We start from the raw sequence: 19864 nt of genomic DNA, 5'->3' as shown, positions 1-19864 counted from the left end.
TTATATATATTCATATACACGCACACAATCACACATACACACACACACACACACACACACACACATATATATATATATTATATATATATATATATATATATATATATATATATATATACTTTATTTTAAGCAGCAGAAAATTCAACAAAATCTGTTACTCTGAGTTTCTCGTTGCCGTTCATCAGACAGTTTTTGCTAGAATGGAATTGATATATCAGTTCCATTCTAGCAAAAACTGTCTGATGAACGGCAACGAGAAACTCAGAGTAACAGATTTTGTTGAATTTTCTGCTGCTTAAAATAAAGCATATTACTCTACCACTGGTATTTGAGTACTCTTTTTTCCACCTTGTTTCACATTTATGTGTTTACTCCGGTATATATATATATATATATATATATATAAGCACACATGCAATGAGCTTCCATATAGCTTCCCTCTACCACATTCACTCACAATGCATTGGTTGGCTCAAGGCTAAGCAGAAGACACTTTCCTGAAGTACCACTCACTAGAACTGAACCCAATACCATGTAGCTGTAAATTGAGCAGTGTAACCACACGACCATATATAGATAATTGCATATATCATATATATCTTGATGTGAAAAAATTGAATGAAATATATTTTGGAGCTGTAAATTTATCTACAAAACATTTAGTTGATATTTGGGGATTTTGTACCTCTTCAAGTGATAGCTGTCGACTGTCTAACCAAAAGTTCATTGAGCCCAATGAAGATGTTGTATCATGTTTGTGGAAAAATCAATTAAATATGGTATCAAAATGTAAACACAACAGACAGTTGGTTCACTGCATTATAAAATTCCTTTTATTTGCTTAATATATTAACCACAAACCTTTCCAGAGAAAAGAATCTGCTATAGACCGATATAAATTTGTTATGAAGTGTTTGTCAGCCTTTTAATGCAAAGATGAGCTTTAAAATAGGCCCATGTGGGGTTTTCTGTGCTATCACATGATGCTAGAAATATCAGCCAAGTTTCACTTAAATTGCACCATATTGTCTTTAAGTATGAATAAGTTTTGGTGTAGCTGTATGATCGAGAATTTTACTTCCCAACCTCATGACTTTGTGTTCATTCCCACTGCTCAACACTTTGATGCGTTAGGCACCAAGGCAACCAGAGTTTGGGAGTGATTTGGTTGACAGAAGCTAAAAGAAGATTGGCATAAATACATGTATTTGTGTGAGTGTGTGTGTGTGTGTGGTTTGCATACATTTACTCTCACCGCTATGAAGGTTGTAGTCTACATGCAGTTATGTTGCTATCTGTACTCCTGTCAATAGATCCTCCACTCAGTTTGTGCCTGCAAAGCTGAATGGAATAAAAGACCCTTTACTTGAAAACTAGGTGTGGGTTAGTGACAGGAAAAGCATCCAGTTGTGAAACAATGCCTCAGTAACATGTTTGGATAACTCTTGCTAGCTTAAAAAAAGATAAACATAAAAAAGAACAAATGAACATTGAGTAATAAAGTCCTGGGTTCAATATGTTTATCTTTTATATTTTACTTTGGCCATGCTGGGGCACTACCTTGAAGAAGTTTTAGTCAAATGAATCAACCACAGTTTTTGTTGTTTTTTTTAAGCCTGGTATTTATTTTATTGGTCTCTTTTGCCAAAATGCTAAGTTATGGGAATATAATCAAATAAACAGTAGTCGTCATGTGACAGTGGGGGATGAACACAGATACATATAAATAACAGGTTTCTTTCAGTTTCCCTCTGCCAAATCCACTCACAAGACTTTGATCGGTCCAAGGCTATAATGGAAGACACTTGCCCAAAGTGCCTCACAGTGGGACTGAACCTGGAACCATGTGGTTGGGAAGCAAGCCACACAGCCACGCCTGTGCCTGTAGAGAAGAAGGATTGGCTGGTTGGTTTTTGATCCTGGTTCAGCTGCTTCATCGGGGCTGACTTTGTGCTGACACAGCAAGAACAAAGCAAATCAAATGCAAAAAACTGTGACATATATTTGTCTTGTATGTGTGAAAACAACAAAGCATAATTTCAATTGACAGCTATTGTTCGGCCATGGCATATCATGTAAAATTCCAGATCTACGTCGCTATGAATATGGAAATATTTCATGAGTCAAATAGTGTGATTATGTAATCTTTCAATATAAATTCCTCTCTTGTCAAGTTTCGAAGAATTATCTGCCATTATTCATTAAGATGATGGGATTAATTAATTAATGTTTGGTATAATTTCTTTCAAATATTAAATTTCTATACGTGATCAAGTATATGTTTATATAATATTATAAAATGATAATTAAATAATTAATAAAGGTAGTCAGCATTAATTTAAAGTCTTTTATGATTTCCTGTACCTTAGAAATTACAGTTATAATTTCCTTCTGATGCCAGCAAAGTTTAAGTTCAACAAATTACAAGGTCAAAAAGAAGGATGTACACGTTAATCTTCAAATTGTTTTTAACCGTTTTTCAAGAAATTCATTAAAACTCTTATTAAATCTGTAACAGTGATTGCATGATAACAAAATACCTTTTATTATTATTGTTATTATTAAAGAAATATGTATCTAGCGTTTATCCAATTTGATTTCTAGCTATAGTCAATCAATAATGATTAAGTGTGAGGTATATATCTAGTTATCTCTGAATTGACTGTAATATATATTTATATATATATATATATATACACACACACGGGGGGGTGTATAAAAATGTATGTATGTGTGTATATATATATATATATATATATATATATATATATATACACACACAAACATATACACATGTGTGTGTGTGTATTCACACACATATGTATAAGTGTATGTATGTGTTTGTGTGTGTGTGTGTTTGTGTGTGTGTGTGTGTGTTCATCAAAGAACAACAATAGGAAATAAAGATTTTGTTAAACTTGTTGTCAGATAATAGTTGGGTAATGATTTCTTTCTTTCTTTAATTATTTCTTCACTCTCTGCTAATTAGTTACAAGTGGTTTCTTATCAATGAAGAGGCCACTAAAAAAAAAAAGTCTGCATGAGACACAACTTCACATAATAGTAACAAAAAACGAAAAAACAAAACCCACTGCAAGAAATCCTAAATTGTGTCATCCAATCAAAGATGCATTCACTGTGTTTGGGCAAAGCTTCTCAGATTTTAATTCTTGATCAACAGAGTTTTTTTTCCTTTTTTTTTTAATCTTGATTGTTAATAATAATCCTTGTTTTTCTTTAATAGCTAATTTCCATTGTTAAATTATCATGGGGGAAAAAATGATAATGCAAAAATAATTCCATAGACTTTATCTGAAGGTGCATTTCTCTTGAAATTGTTTTTTTTTTCTTTTCTTACTGGTAAATAATGATGCATCTCTAAAATTTGGTTCTTTTTTCAATCTCTTGGTAAAAACAGTTTGATTCAAGGTTATAGCATACCTAAGCATTGTATACAATAAGCTCATTATCATTATTATTATTATTATTATTATTATTATTATTATTAAGGCAGTGAGCTGGCAGAATTGTTAGCATGCCATGCGAAATGCTTATCGGTATTTCATTTATGACTACCTTTTGAGTTCAGATTCTGCCAAGGTTGACTTTATCTTTCATCCTTTCGGGGTTGAAAAATTAAGTACCAGTTACACACTGGGGTTGATGTAATTGATTTAATCCCTTCCCTCAAATGTCAGGCCTTGTGCCTACAAGAGAAAACATTATTATTATTATTATTATTGTTATTATTATTATTATTATTATTATTATTATTATTATTATTATTTAGGGAGGCAAACTGACAGAATCATTAGCGCACTGGCAAAATGGTTAGCAACATCCCTATCGATTTCACCTTTCATCCTTCCAGAGTCAATAAAATAAGTACCAGTCAGATACTAGGGTTATCTTGCACCCTCCCCTCGTAATTGCTGGCATTGTGCCGAAATTAGAAAGAAATATATTATTATCATTGCAAAATATGTAGTGGCAAGCTAGCAGCATCTCTTCTGGTTCTTTACATTCCAAGTTCAAATCCCACCAATTTCAACTTTGTCATCCTTTCAGGGTCCAATAAAATAAGTATCAGTCAAATACTGGGGTCAGTATAATCAACTTGGCCCCCTCCCTTCAAAATTGCTGCTATTGTGCCAGAATTACAAAAACTATTATCATAAAAATGTTTATCTAATATTGGTGTAGTTCTTTTATTTAGAATTTCTCTCACATTTATTTTTTATTCACTGAGTAAAAATACGATCCTATGATGTTTCATTGTAAAAAGTCTGCAGCAATGAATTTAACTGACAAACAAGATTAGTTTATCTGACAAAGAAAAGAAAAAATGAGAAGTAATTGTAATAATATTGTTACTTAGAAGAAATATAAAACTTACTTTATGTTAATCAAATTCCATGATAAAACATATTCTGATTTATGTATTTGTTTTGAAGAAGACTTGCAGCTTGTTTATTTAGCCGAAGCAGTGTTTTTAAACTAATGCTTAAAATACCGATTATGTTTGTAAGTGTTGCACACACATATATCTATATACTAAAATGCAACTTATTTTAATCTCTTTATAGTTGTCAGCCTGAATTCCCTGGTGACAAATTTCCATTGTCTACTGTCGAACCACACTGCCTTAACTCTTTAGACCGAAGTAAGTCGTTTCATAATCATTATTTGCTACTTCTGAACTTAATGGATATTTGAACAAGACTGAATCATCATCATCATCATCATCATTGTTATTCAATGTCTGCTTCCCATGCTGGCATGGGTTGGACGATTTGACTGAAGACTGGCGAACCAGAAGGTTGGCTGTACCAGGCCCCAATCTGATCTGGCCAGTGTTCTACAGCTGGATGCCCTTCCTAACACCAACCACTCCGAGAGTGTAATTGGTGCTTTTTACGTGCCACTGGCATGAGTGCCAGTGAGGCAGTACTGGCATCAACCACGCTTAAACAGTGCTTTTTACATACCACCGGCACTGGAGCCAGTCAGGCAGTACTGGCACCAACCACACTCGAATGGTGCTTTTTACATGCCACCAATACATGGGCATGCTTACAAAATCAAAAACCAACGCAGCACTCTCGACTTTCAGAAACATTTCTTACATGCTCAGAATTGCTGAAGCATGGAATTAACTACCCACATCAGTTGTTAGCTGTCAGGACACTACATCCTTCAAAACTTCCATGCCTCCTGAAATTTGCAAACAGTACACCTGATGCACCCCCCCCACCCACACACATACACTTTTTTTTCTTTTTTGTTAACGACTTATTCACTGTTCACTTCCTGTGCATATTCTGTGTGCTGTTCATGCAGTTTTAGTTACTTTTCCTGATTAGTTTTGTGCACCTGAGCACTGTATACAATCAGTTCATTATTATTATTGTTGTTGTTATTATTATTATTGTTATTATTATTATTATTATTATTATTATTATTAACTGTCTTGAAGGCGGCAAGCTGACGGGGTTGTTAGCAAGATGGACGAAATGCTTAGCGGTATTTTGTTGGTTGCTACATTCTGAGTTCAAATTCCGCTAAGGTCAACTTTGCCTTTCATCCTTTCAGGGTCAATAAATTAAGTACCAGTTGCGTACTAGGGTTGATCTAATCGACTAACCTCCTCCCCCAAATTTTCAGACCTTGTGCCTAGAGTAGAAAGGATTATTAACTGTCTTTTGAGCTGAAACAAAAATAGTATAAGTGCACCCAGGTAGGACTGTCTGTAAAAGACTGTATCAGGATGGAATTCAATTCAATTTCAAAGAAATCAGGATGAAATAGGATTCCTGACCTGCTAGGAATAATAGTCAAATCACTGCCTGCTGTCTTAAAAAAATGAGGCGACATATTAGATGACATAGTAATGGATGCCATTAAAAGATGTGGTGGTGAGAATTGCAATCCTCGTTGTCATCATCATCATTGTCTATTTGTGTGTGTGTGCAGATGGGTGGGTGTCAAGCTGGCAGAAACGTTAGCACGCCGGGTGAAATGCTTAGCGGTATTTCATCTGCCATTACATCCTGAGTTCAAACTCCGCCAAGGTCGACTTTGCTTTTCATCCTTTCAGGGTCGATTAAATAAGTACCAGTTATGCACTGGGGTCGATGTAATTGACATAATCCCTTTGTCTGTCCTTGTTTGTCCCCTCTGTGTTTATTCCCTTGTGGGTAGTAAAGACATAATATGGATGGGTGGATGGATAACCTTGTCTTCACATCAGGAGATGATTACAAATGAGCATCACCATCATACGAGTGAAGTTGTTCATTTCTGGTCCTCCATAAAAAAAACAAGTATCTGGCCATAGTGAAATATTGCTCTACTTGGAAACAGATGGGGGTTAGCAATGAGGAGGGGACCCTGCAGTAGAAAATCTGTTCCATGCAAGCATAGAAAAGTAGATACGATGATGGTTTTATACACACACACAGACACTCACACATGTATGTGTGTGTGTACATAAATATATATGTGTGTGTGGTGCCGGTGGCACATAAAAAGCACCATCCAAACGTGGCCGTTGCCAGCGCCGCCTCGACTGGCTTCTGTGCCGGTAGCACATAAAAAACTCCATCCGAACGTGGCCGATGTCAGCGCTGCCCTGACTGGCTTCTGTGCCGGTGACACATAAAAAGCACCATCCGAACGTGGGCGTTGCCAGCGCTGCCTTGGCTGGCTACCGTGCCGGTGGGACGTTAAAAGCTTCAACCGATTGTGGCCGATGCCAGACCCCCCTGGCACCTGTGCAGGTGGCACGTAAAAAGCACCCACTACACTCACGGAGTGGTTGGCGTTAGGAAGGGCATCAAGCTGTAGAAACTCTGCCAGATCAGACTGGAGCCTGGTGCAGCCTCCTGGCTTCCCAGACCCCAGTTGAACAGTCCAACCTGTGCTAGCGCGGAAAACAGATGTTAAACGATGATGATGATGATGATATGATGCGTACTCACACACACATACGTACATAACATGATATTTATAGCATCTAAAAGAAGCTGTTTCTTTATTCACGTTTGTCTGATATACCTTTAACAAGGAGGAATTGATATCACCAGATGATATTCAATGATCGACTCTCTACCATAACACCTTCCCATTTGTGGGTCAGCAGAGGTGGCCACATTACTGCTCGTCATCACCATCTGGCTTCCAGTTTAACTAGTAAAATCACCGCAAGAGCACACCTCCTCTCCTTTGCTCCATAACCAGCAACAGGATCTTTCTGCTGCTTCTCCCATCCTGGGCCCAACTGCATTTCATTTTTTTCCTCTTTTTAGTTGTAAGCCTTCTCCATTTTGTGTGTGTGAAGAATTGGTTTCCTGAAATAACTACAACTCCATCTGTCCTTCAATTTATGTGAAAATACTTACCATTCCACTATTTTCTTATGTTTCTTTTTAGTGGTCATTGATGCCTCTAAACATGGAGATTTACAAAAGGTTAGTAAAATATACTTTAAAAAATCTAACATTTTTTACATTTGTTTTTCTTTTGCTTTATTGTATTATTAAACTGTGTTGTATCGTAAAACTCTTTTTTTTTTTTTGCTGTTTTTGTGCAATGTATGCTGTGTTCTCTTGCAATCTCTCTTCCCAAGAGAGAGAGAGTGAAAGAGAGCTTACTTTACTTGTCTACCTGTCTAATCTATCTACTTATCTATGTATCTATTTGGTCCATTTACCTTCATATTTTCATTTATAGTGACTTCAAAGTTTCACCCAACAATGGCTTAGTTAACCAAAACTCTGAAGTCACAGTCAACAACATTCTTGTTTAAGAATAATTAATTTGTACTCTACATAAGTAAAGAGTAGCTCATCAGAATAATGTAAAATTATTTTTATCATAACTGAACATAGAAACAAACATAGACATATTTTTCATTTATCTATCTTTACACACACACATACACACACACACTCTCTCTTTCTCTCATTAATGTAATTATATATTCATAGGTATATATATATATATATATATATATATATATATATATGTGTGTGTGTGTGTGTGCGTGTGCGTGTGTGTGTGTGTCCTTCAAACAAACACCTTCCTTTGATCTATGTAGTTCTATGTATTTAAAAAAGCTGTAACATCTATCAAGCTGCTTGCCTCTCTATATTTCACTCAATAACAATCACAAGACTTGCCTTAAGTAACAGGTAAGGTAATTTACCTGTCCTAATGTACTTGAGAGATGATTACTATAACTGATGCAATTATTATAACACTTATTTTCTCTTATGGCGAAACAATGTCAAATGACATTTTTTCTTTCAAATTCTTCATTAAATGGTACATGTTCCTGAATAGTAATTCATCCCACAGTACTTTTATCTCTTGAGGATTTCAGTGCTCTCATCCACTAGGCCAAGGTTCTTAGCAGTGTGCAGATATGTTTCTGCTTTTGTTATTTATCCCCCAGGCCTAACTGTTGTGCTTCATATTTTGATAATATATTTGCCTGAGTTTTTTATATCTCTTCCAAGGCACCTTTTAATACAGTAATTATTTCTATTTCCAATCCCTGCAGGACTCTATCATACATGTATTCATGGATGTTATTTATATAATTTTTTTATCTCATTCTTCTGTTTTCTTCTTTCTCATCCTGTTTTATGTAAATGCCCACACTATTTTTTAAGATCGTCTTAATTTCTCATTCACTCCCACACCCTTGTGGCAAATAAAAGACATTGTAATTATTTTAATTAAGGCAGCAAGCTGGCAGAATCATTAGCTTGCTGGACAAAATGCTTAGCAGCAGTTCTTTTTATTCTTTACATTCTGGGTTCAAATACCACCAGGGTTGGCTTTGCTTGTCATCCTTTAAGGGTTGATAAAATAAGTACCAGTTGTACACTAGGGTCTGTGGTATCAAATAACAGCCTCCCTCTAAAATTGCTGATCTTATGCCAAAATTTGAAGCCATTTTTATTAGAATTATTGTTATGTCTATGTTAGGAAAAAATGCTAATATTTTTTTATTAAGCATAGAGAATGGTTTATCTGTTCAAAAGAACTAGTGAAACCATTAATATATTTCTTACCTTAGAGACCACATACTTCGTCTTTCACATAACAATATTACTATTAATTTGTAATTCTGACGTGACAATGATGTATAAACATAGCCACTTGGACACTTGAAAATGACAGCTTTTTTTTTTATCTAGAACATTTTAACACATTTTACTGCTCCACTGAATGGTTAATTGATAATTAGATAATTATATAAAACTGATAAAAAAAATTATGGTGCTGGCTTGGCTGTGCAGTTAAGTTACTTGCTTCCCAACCTTATGGTTTGGGGTTCATTCCCAGTGTCTGGCACCTTAGGCAAGGGTCTTCTACTGACAAAAACTTTGTGAATGGATTTGGTCGATGGAAATTCAAAGATGCCCTTTGTTTATATAAGTGTGTATACTCTTGCCTTGACATCATGGGATATTTGTATATGAGCATCATCATCATCATCATCATGCAAGTGATGTTTGTTTCTTGTCTTCTTAACTGGAAACAGGTGAGAGTTAATGACAAAGAGAGCATACAGTCTTTAGTATTTGAACTAGCCAGATCCAGCTTCTCACACCTATCATACAATGCCATTCTTGAAATAAACAACCACATATCAAAATGTTGAAGCTACAAGATGATGCATGATTATTTAAAAACTATGTGAATTAGTAAGCATTAAATTTGACAGAATCGTCTAAAAGCTAAATGGTTAATGAATTTCATCTAACCCATGCAATCATGGAAAAGTAGATGTTAAAATGATGAAGATATCAATAGAAACATAGAAGTACTGCATGCCATTAGGTTAAATTGAGATGTAAAAAGAAATACGTATAAGTTTGCCTTACAAACCATATACTGTAAAGGCATTGTTCTTATAATTACAAAAATATTATAATAACACTGAAAGACGATCTGCATTTATCAATTATTGCAGTTCCTTTATCATAACATTCAGACTAAAACAAATTCCATTATTTACTCTTTACAAATATTTTCCTTGTTTTCCATCATTAGTCATCAGTATATTAAAATTGTTCCTATTCCTCTTTGTGCTTAAAGCAACAGAATGCTAATTCCTCTTAAACTAATCTACACTTTTTAATTCTCTCCTCTCATTTTTTTTTCTGTTTCCCACTCTGAGCAGTGTGATGCACACCTCATCCTTCTACTCACTTTCATTTTATTTATTTTCTATATTACACATTCTCCATTTATTATTTAACAGCTTCCTACATCCACACAGTCATTTGCTTGATAGCAAATACACATTACTACTTATTATTTTGAGATTGTTATTGTTTCATTGTTGTTGTTATTGTTGCTATGACATGAAAAACTATTAAGTCCTTTGATAATTTATTTAAACAAACTTTCAAGTACAAATTAAAAACACTGATTGAACTGAATGAGCAGTTTGATGCAAGGTTAGAATGTTGTCTGGCTTTTGACAACATAATGTTCAAAAATAATTTTCGCAATGATTATCATGATACCTTTGGCAAAGCACATAACTCGTCTTTGCTTCAATGAACTGAGCTAAAATATAGGCATTTACATTCTTAATTTGCAATTATAAACTGCACCCATCTTTAAAAAGCAATAACTACATTTCCAAAATTATGTGTGAAAAGCCGCAAAGCATCCTATTGGAAATTTTTTAAATTGATATTTTTTAAAAATCCAATATTTTTTCTTGTTTTTTTTTTTTAAATATTTTAATGGCTTTAGCCAAAAAAGGGTAGGCAACCCTTATGACCTTTTTTCTCCAAGAACTCTAAGACTGGTGAAGGAAAGGAAAGAAGCTACTACCACTTATGGGCTGCTGTAGTAGGAAAGAGAATCAACATAATGATAGAGGACAGTCTTAGATAAATAGAAAGTCCTCAGTTAACTTACACTATCCATGCAATTAGTAATTAAAACCTTTCCGGAGGTGCTGAAGATCTAAAAACAACAAGCAAGAGAGAGAACACCATTTAGATCGATTATGGTTGTGTGGTAAGGCACTTGCTTCCCAACCACATGCTTTCAGGTTCAATGCCACTGTGTGGCACCTTGGGCAAGCGGTCTTCTGTTATAGCCCTAGGCTGACCAAAGAGTTGTGAGTAGATTTGGTTGAGAGAACTGTGTGGAAGCCCATAGTGTTTAAGACTAAAGTGTTCACACTTACCTGACACAAATTAGTAACCATAGTAACTACTGTAATTGTTGGGTATATAAATGGATTGACTGCTTGTTTGTCTGGGATTGGTGAAAATGATGGAGACACCACTGAGGGGAATCCAATAAAATTCAAAAATCAATTAACGATTATTCATTTTTGTTCAGCCTCCAGAGAAACAGCTTAATTAACCCTATCTATATAGGTACTATATAGATTACATGTCTTTATGTTTGTTCCCCACCACCGCTTGACAACCAGTGTTGGTTTGTTTACATTCCCCTAACTTAGTGGTGCAAAAAAAGAATGCAATAGAATAAGTGCCTGGTTTTAAAATAAGTACTGGGGTTGATTTGCTCAACTAAACCATTAAAATGGTGGCACAGCAAGGCTGCTGTCCAATGATTGAAACAAGTAAAAGATAAAAAATATAGAAAATGCTGTTTGGAATAGAACTGGTCTGTTGGAATAAAACAGCTCTTTAATGGTGGCTGTTGAAAGCAACTGCTTGTTTCGGTTTTATTTGAACTCCTCAACATATTTAATTTATCATCTCAGACAAAAGATCCAGATTCTTGTAATAGAGTGGAATCTGTTAAAAAATACACCTTCATCAGATAATTAATTAGGTCTCTCACTCGATATTCCAGCTCATCACCAACTCTTTTTCCCATTTTTTGTTTTTTTATAAAAAGATAATTTTAAGTTTATCTTTCTTTCAGTTGCACGTCCTTCATCAAGATGGTGCCAACTTTTTAACTCAGGATGAATATGGAATGACTGCTCTTCACCATGCTGCTAGTAATGGTCAAAAAGATATTGTGAAGTACCTCATAGAAAATGGTGAGAAACTGTTGTTTACCACAATTTATATCATACATACTTCCATCCTTGGCTCTAGTTGTATTTTTCGGTATACAAGTTGACGTAATTTATAACGTAGACTTCTGGTGTAAATATCCAGACATTGTCACTGTGTGTTCCAAATCCTGCTGCATTCCACTTGGAATTTTTGTTCCTCGAAAGTCGTCTTGATGTATAAATTGACTGAGCTATTTGGCTGTAAACTGTGATCTGAAAAATTCAACTTGTATGCCAGAAAGTATGGTATATATATATATATATATATATATATATATTATATATATATATATAATATATATATATATATATATATATATATTATATATATATATATATATACACATACATGCATACGTACATACATACATTCATACATACATACATACATACATACACACACATACATGCATACATACACACATACATACATACATACATACATATATACATACATGCATACAGACACACATACATACATACATACACACATATGCATATGTATACATGCACACATATGCCTACATTCTCACACACACATGTGCATATATCAGTGTATGCATGTGCATGCAGGCATGTGTACGTGTTTCTCTCACTGGGTTCGTCATTGGACTAAAGCCATGCTGGGGTTGTGTCACAAAGAGTTTTACTCAGTTATATTGGCCCTCAGCTGGCTTTGTGTGTGTGTGTGTGTGTGTCTGTGTGTGTACACAGACATGTGTATACACATACATGTGCATGCACACACATACACACACACATGCATAGATGTGTGTGTGTTTGATTCTGTGTCTTTATTTCATAATAATTTACTTGACTCCATAAAGCAACTTTTGTTCTCAGAATCCATTTTAGCTGTTTGCACATTGTTGCTGTTTTAGTCCCATACACTTGGAATGGTATGTTACACACACACACACATACACACACAGACACACACTCCTGCATACACTCACATCATTTCTGTATAAGTACTCTTCTTCAAAATAATGATATTCACAGTCTCTCTATCAGATTCTATAAATCCTTATCGTTTTAACCTTTTCATGTCCATGCTTCTTATGAACTATGCAAGCAATGAGGTTCAATAAATATTGGAAATATCAAACATTTAAGCGAATTAATATGATAACTAATTTTTTCATTAAGATGGCTTTTGCAACATAACTTCACCAACTAATTAATAAACAAAAACATTCTTACATAAAATGATGAGGGAAGGTTAGTAATTAAAATAAAAGCACACTTCACTGGCACGTGTAAAAAGATTCGGGCGAGGTCATTGCCCATACCGCCTGAGTGGCCCCTATGCCAGTGGCACGTAAAAAGCACCCACTACACTCTTGGAGTGGTTGGCATTAGGAAGGGCATCCAGCAGTAGAAACATTGCCAGATCAGATTGGAGCCTGGTGCAGCCATCTGGTTTGCCAGCCCTCAGTCAAAATCGTCCAACCCATGCTAGCATGGAAAGCAGACGTTAAACAAGGATGATGATGAACATGTTGGCTCCAAAGCCTCATTTTATATTTTATCCCAGGGTCCCAATATATCTTAATTAATTTTGATATGAGTGGTGTAATATTTTTACACTATACTGTACCTCTCAGAAAGCCCATAGGAAAGAAATTAAAGAACAACCCAGTGGTGGGTCAGGAGGGACTTGCTAACATACCATCACGACCCACTGGCAAGACATGTAGGAGTCAACATGTTAAAAAAAAAAAAGGAATAGAAGCAGTTTGAACCGTGGAATCAGCTGTTGTCTTAATTGAATTGATATGATACAGTTTAACCCTTTTGTTACTATATTCTGTTGAAATACACAGTCTTTGCTTCTGTTAATTTTTGAAATAATGAAGAATTTAGAAAATTAATTGTATCGTTATTAATTCGTTAGCATTCACATTACTTTGTCAGCAGTAATTTATTCATATTGTTTCCAATTAATCATACAATATCTTGTAGATTCAAGATTTTGATAATGTATATGTTTATTTTTAGAATGACATTGAATGGTAGGTGCAAGATGCCAGATCTGGCCATTTTGAACATAAAACAGGTACAATGTTTGGTCTGGTTAATCTGGAACATACCATGAAATTGTGATGGAATGTTGTGATTAAAATCATTTTAAAATGGAGTTTGTAGCACAGATTAAGGGGCAGTTTCAGACAGGTTAATACCAAAGCAGAGATTATTGTAAAAGCAAAACCATTTCTACCCAGTTAAATGTAATTGGAATATCTTTATGAAACCGTAATTCGATCTTTATTGTATTTTTGTTTTAATTATATTTCAGCCCCACCTGTGATACTAGATGTAGTAGATAATGAAAGGTAGGTATATTTACAGCTATATCAGTTTTTATTAAAACTATTAACTAGAGTGTCTTTACAATATAGTGAGGGCAGCCAGCTGGCAGAACCGTTAACACACCAGGCAAAATGGTTAGCGGTATTTCGTCTGCCCTTACATTCTGAGTTCAAATTCCGTCGAGGTCAACTTTGCCTTTCATCCTTCCAGAGTCGATTAAATAAGTACCAGTTACACACTGGGATCGATGTAATCGACTTAATCCCTTTGTCTGTCCTTGCTTGTCCCCTCTATGTTTAGCCCCCTGTGGGCAATAAAGAAATAAATATATTGTGTCATTTTGTCTTTTCTTTTGTATGCCTTATTTTATTACCTTTATGTGGTTGATTTGACTTCCTGGAAATGGCAGCCAAATCTCCCTCAAATAATACCTTACTATCTTAAAGAAAAGTTAGGACATGATCGACTGTATAGTTCCTGACATAGAACAAAATATACTTCAAAATGCTCAACTTGGAATTAGCTTCCTAGATGCATACATACATATATATATATACATATATATATATATACATACATATGGTAAAACAAAGATACAAGCAAAAATTATTTTAAAAGGTTTGTACTCATTAAAATCTGATATACCACAATGTTGCTAATCAGTGTATCACATTTCCTGTAGCCAGGAAAATAATTAAAGATGTAATTAAAATGCTTTTTATACTGTATAGAAGATATCTTTTTATTTTTGTTCTTTTTTTATGTATTTGTTTATTTTTGTAATTCCCAGAGGTCAAACTGCTTTGCATAGAGCTGCCCGCTGCCAGAACCGGGCAATCTGCTATCTGTTAGTTGAAGCAGGAGCCTCACTAACTAAGACAGATTTTCAGGTAAATCAACATTTCTGCATTTCTCCTGCAGTTTTTGTATTTGATAATTATCATTGCTATCATTATTTCACTACATATCTACCTGTGTGTGTGTGTGTGTGATGAGCTTCTTTCAGTTTCCATCTACCAAATGCACACACAAAGCATAGTTTGTCCTGTGCTTACCTTGGATCATAGGGTGACCTGCTCTGCTTGAGGAGACCTATTGAGTCAAGTACATCAACATAAAATAAAAATCAAATGGAAATTGTAGTTGTGATACCCATGCCGGTGGTATATAAAAGGCACCATCCGAATGTGGCTGATGCCAGCATCACCTTGGCTGGCTTCTGTGCCAGTGGCACATAAAAAGCACCAACCAATCGTGGCCATTGATAGCCTCCTCTGGCCCCTGTGCTGGTGGCATGTAAAAAGCAGCCACTACACTCATAGAGTGGTTGGTGTTAGGAAGGGTATCCAGCTGTAGAAACACTGCCAAATCAGACTGGAGCCTGGTGCAGCCTCCTGGCTTCCCAGACCCCAGTCAAACCGTCCAACCCATGCCAGCATGGAAAAGGGATGTTAAACAATGAGGAGGAGGAGGAGGATGTGTCATGTAGTGGAACTGAACTGAAAACCTTGAGATTGGGAAATGCAACCAACACTCTTTACTATCTTGGTTAAAAGAAAGAAAAAATAAAAGGAATAATCTAATGTAGAATATTGAACAAGATGGCCATGGTTTGAATGTTTTTGGACTTAGGTCTGCTCAGTCGGTACTCACATGAGATTAAACAGCAGAAGCTTTGAGAGATTCCTATTAAGAGAAAGATTTTTAAGCTGAGCCCTTGATAATATATATAAAAGAGGCCCTAAAAACAATGATGTAACAAAGCATTAAGCGCATAATTGTGCATTGCGAATGCTATGTGCCATTCATTATCTGTTGGCAATATTCGAATCAAAGAATGGTAAATTGACAGAGTTGCTGGAATGGTAATATAATAATGCATTGGGATATTTACTCATACCTCTCTAGGCTTTTGATTTTAAATTTCACCAAGATTAATTTTGCCTTTGGTTCCATAGCAGTTGATGAAATAAGTTCCAGCTAAGCACTAGAAGCGGGAAGTGATATAACTTAATATACTCTTGCCCTCAAAATTCCAAGCTTTATGCGTATATCATAATGTAACCTGTATATTCTCTCGCTCTCACCAATATAACTAATATAAACTCATCTGCTTCGCAGGGACAAAGCCCAAGGCAGCAAGCTCTGCTGGCTGATGACATGGAGCTGGCAAATTATTTAAAAAGTAAGTATTTTTATTTCCATAATTCAAAATATCAATTTAATTCTTTTCTATTACTCTGTGTGTGTGTATTTATTTATATATATATATATATATATTATATATATATATATATATATATACATATGTATATATATATATATATATATATATATATATATATATATATATATGTATATATATATAATTTCAACAATTGAGGGCAAAATTAATTAATTATTAATCAATTTCACCAAGTGTTCAGTATGCAAAGGGACCATTCAAGGCGAATTCAAATTATTACATTATATAAAAGGGCTTAGTAAAATAAATTCAGTATGCGGCAAAGTAATTTATTTTACTAAGCCCTTTTATATAATGTATATATATATATTATATATATAAATATACTGGTGGCTAATTCACAATTTTACAACCTAAAGGCAGAAATACACATGACACTAACTCTTTTACTCTTTCTTTTACTCTTTTACTTGTTTCAGTCATCTGACTGCGGCCATGCTGGAGCACTGCCTTTAGTCGAGTAAATCTACCCCGGGACTTATTCTTTTGTAAGCCCAGTACTTATTCTATCGGTCTCTTTTGCCGAACCGCTAAGTGACGGGGACGTAAACACACCAGCATTGGTTGTCAAGCAATGCTAGGAGGGACAAACACAGATACACACACACACACACACATACATATATATACATATACACATATATACGACAGGCTTCTTTCAGTTTCCGTCTACCAAATCCACTCACAAGGCATTGGTTGGCCCGGGGCTATAGCAGAAGACACTTGCCCAAGATGCCACGCAGTGGGACTGAACCCGGAACCATGTGGTTGGTAAGCAAGCTACTTACCACACAGCCACTCCTGTGCCTAAAATGACAAAGAGCACTAATTGGTACCAGCATTGCTAGAAATAAGAGTCAAAACAACTCGATAGCCACTGAAGCACTATCTTAATGACTGACAAGGGAGGCAAACTTCCTACGGTCACAGATATAGCCAGATCATCAATGATTTCACATTTTGATGCTTAATGCATATATATATACATACGCACTCACAAACACACACATACACACACACATATATATATATATGTGTGTATTTTATACATACACACACTCACAAACATAGCTGCATGTGTATGTGTATGTGAGTGCATAATTCGTGACACATACCCACATCCATGAAATCTTACACTTTTGAAAAACCATACAAAATGTTAACATGTAAAACTAAGTGAGTAAAATAACTTTGCAAAATTCTAGTTTCATATACGATAGGCTTCTTTCAGTTTCCATCTACCAAATCCACTCACTACAGCCTAAGGCTATAGCAGAAGACACTTGCCCAAGGTGACATAAAGTGGGACTGAACCAACAACCACGTGGTTGAGAAACGAGTTTCTTACCACACAGCCACACCTGCATCTTATTTTTGAAGTATAACTAATTGGCTCGGTCAATGAACTGAGTTTGTTTTATTATTTTCTTTTATTACTGTCACTGAAATGAGTATAATTGAACCTTTCTGTTATGCCTTTGGTTGTATCACCAATTTACATGTTATTAACTTTGCAAAATTGCCTTATCTTTACACACAGTGTGTGTGTGTGTGTGTGTGTGTGTGTGCGTGTGTGTGTGTGTGTGTGTAAAATTCAGGAAGAAAAATTGTTAACTATAAAAAAAATATAGTTTATTGATTTTGGATAACAATCATTTCTGTAAAGTATTTTTATCTCTTAAAAATATCAAATTTTATTTACGGTGCATTTTAATTAAATTTATGATTCTGTTACACATACACACACACACACACATGCATATATGTATAGCTATATAATATACATTAGTTATATATATATATTATGATATTACGTGTCATGATGATGATGATGATGGCAGCATATAAGATATATATATGTGTGTGTGTGTGTATATATAAACATATGCACATATCATTTCATATCTGACAGTTGTCTTCTACTGTGTTGTGTCTGAAGCACAACTTGTATGGAATAAGCTCATTTCTAAGCAAATTATGTCATTTAATATTCTATTTACTGATAGCTGCGTAAAAATGTATTTGGCAAACTCAATAAAGAAAATTTAAGCTTAAAAGTTAGGCAGAAACACCCACCTCTATTTGATCCCCCGTTTTGCAGACAAAAAGTAACTTCATTTTTTGAGATAAGATTTTTTTAGAAAGAAAGTATTTATGCTTCCACTCTTCACTTGGTTTGGTCTCCAGTCTGGGTCAGGTATTTGATTCCTGGATAAATAAATAATGATAAGAGACTGAATTCAAACTAGGAACCTTTAATCATAATCTAATTTCAATTAGAGCAATCACTTGTATTTGTTGATATTTATTCTCGAAAACAAATTTATTTTATAGTTGTTTTAAGAAAATAAATTTTTTATCTTCAAGGATGAGGTTAATAGTCCAAAGGCTATAAATTTTATTAACCACTAGCTGACCACATGCCATCGATAATGATAGCTAATTGTAGTATTTTATTTATAAAAGGGTACAAAATAAGGTACATAATAATCACACATACAAACATTCACATACTTCTCTTGTACACGCACACACATGCACACATATACTCACACAGAGTTGAAACGCTGATTTTTTCATCCCTTCCTTCCTTATTTATCTATCACCCCATTTTTTTCTCTCTTGCTATTACTTTCTCTCACTCCCTCTCAGGGTTATTACTCTCACTACTTCTCCTTCACTGAATTACTGTTTTCTTTCCTCCTCTGCATCCAATGTGATTCTGAATAAATATCATATATATATATGTACACATACACACAAAAGACACTATGCTCATTATTATATTAGGAGATATCTCTTCTTTAATTATTTTAAGCCACAGTTGAGGAGGCAAGCAGCTGGATTTGGCTAAAAAGAAATAGTAAATAGTTAAAACAACATTGAGCCAAGGCTGTGAGCTGGTTGATCTAGAAAGTAGGACCTCACTTTAATGAGGTAGGGCCCCATGCAAGTTGAGCCGTCAAGACTAAAGACCTGCAATGGTGCACATTATTGCCTGATGATCGCTTAAACTTACCAGTGCCTGATGTGTGGAGCTTTTAACTGCTACCACTTGCATCTGCTAATTGTTTGCATGTAAACTGTGCACGATTAGTTCGTGCAATATATGAGTGGAGAGAATTATCAGAGCACCTGTCAAAATTATTGTGTAGTATTAGTTTTGCTATACTCTCTTTACTCTTTACTCTTTTACTTGTTTCTGTCATTTGACTGCGGCCATGCTGGAGCAC

General features: G+C 34.9%; 1 protein-coding gene across 1 annotated transcript in view; it reads left to right on the top strand.

Annotated features, from left to right (window-relative positions):
- Window positions 1–19864, top strand: part of LOC115219701 (diacylglycerol kinase zeta-like) — a 545273-nt gene that overhangs the window by 487622 nt on the left and 37787 nt on the right. Inside the window, exons 22-27 of the mRNA XM_029789877.2 lie at window positions 4587–4663; window positions 7432–7469; window positions 11935–12055; window positions 14373–14409; window positions 15177–15276; window positions 16508–16571. Coding sequence (XP_029645737.1) covers window positions 4587–4663; window positions 7432–7469; window positions 11935–12055; window positions 14373–14409; window positions 15177–15276; window positions 16508–16571 — 437 coding nt within the window. The remainder of the gene's footprint in view (window positions 1–4586; window positions 4664–7431; window positions 7470–11934; window positions 12056–14372; window positions 14410–15176; window positions 15277–16507; window positions 16572–19864) is intronic.

The sequence above is a fragment of the Octopus sinensis genome, linkage group LG15 (genome assembly GCF_006345805.1).
Source record: "Octopus sinensis linkage group LG15, ASM634580v1, whole genome shotgun sequence".
NCBI lineage: Eukaryota > Metazoa > Mollusca > Cephalopoda > Octopoda > Octopodidae > Octopus > Octopus sinensis.
Note: the sequence above shows the minus strand (reverse complement) of the source record. Positions and strands in the feature narration are given on the sequence as shown.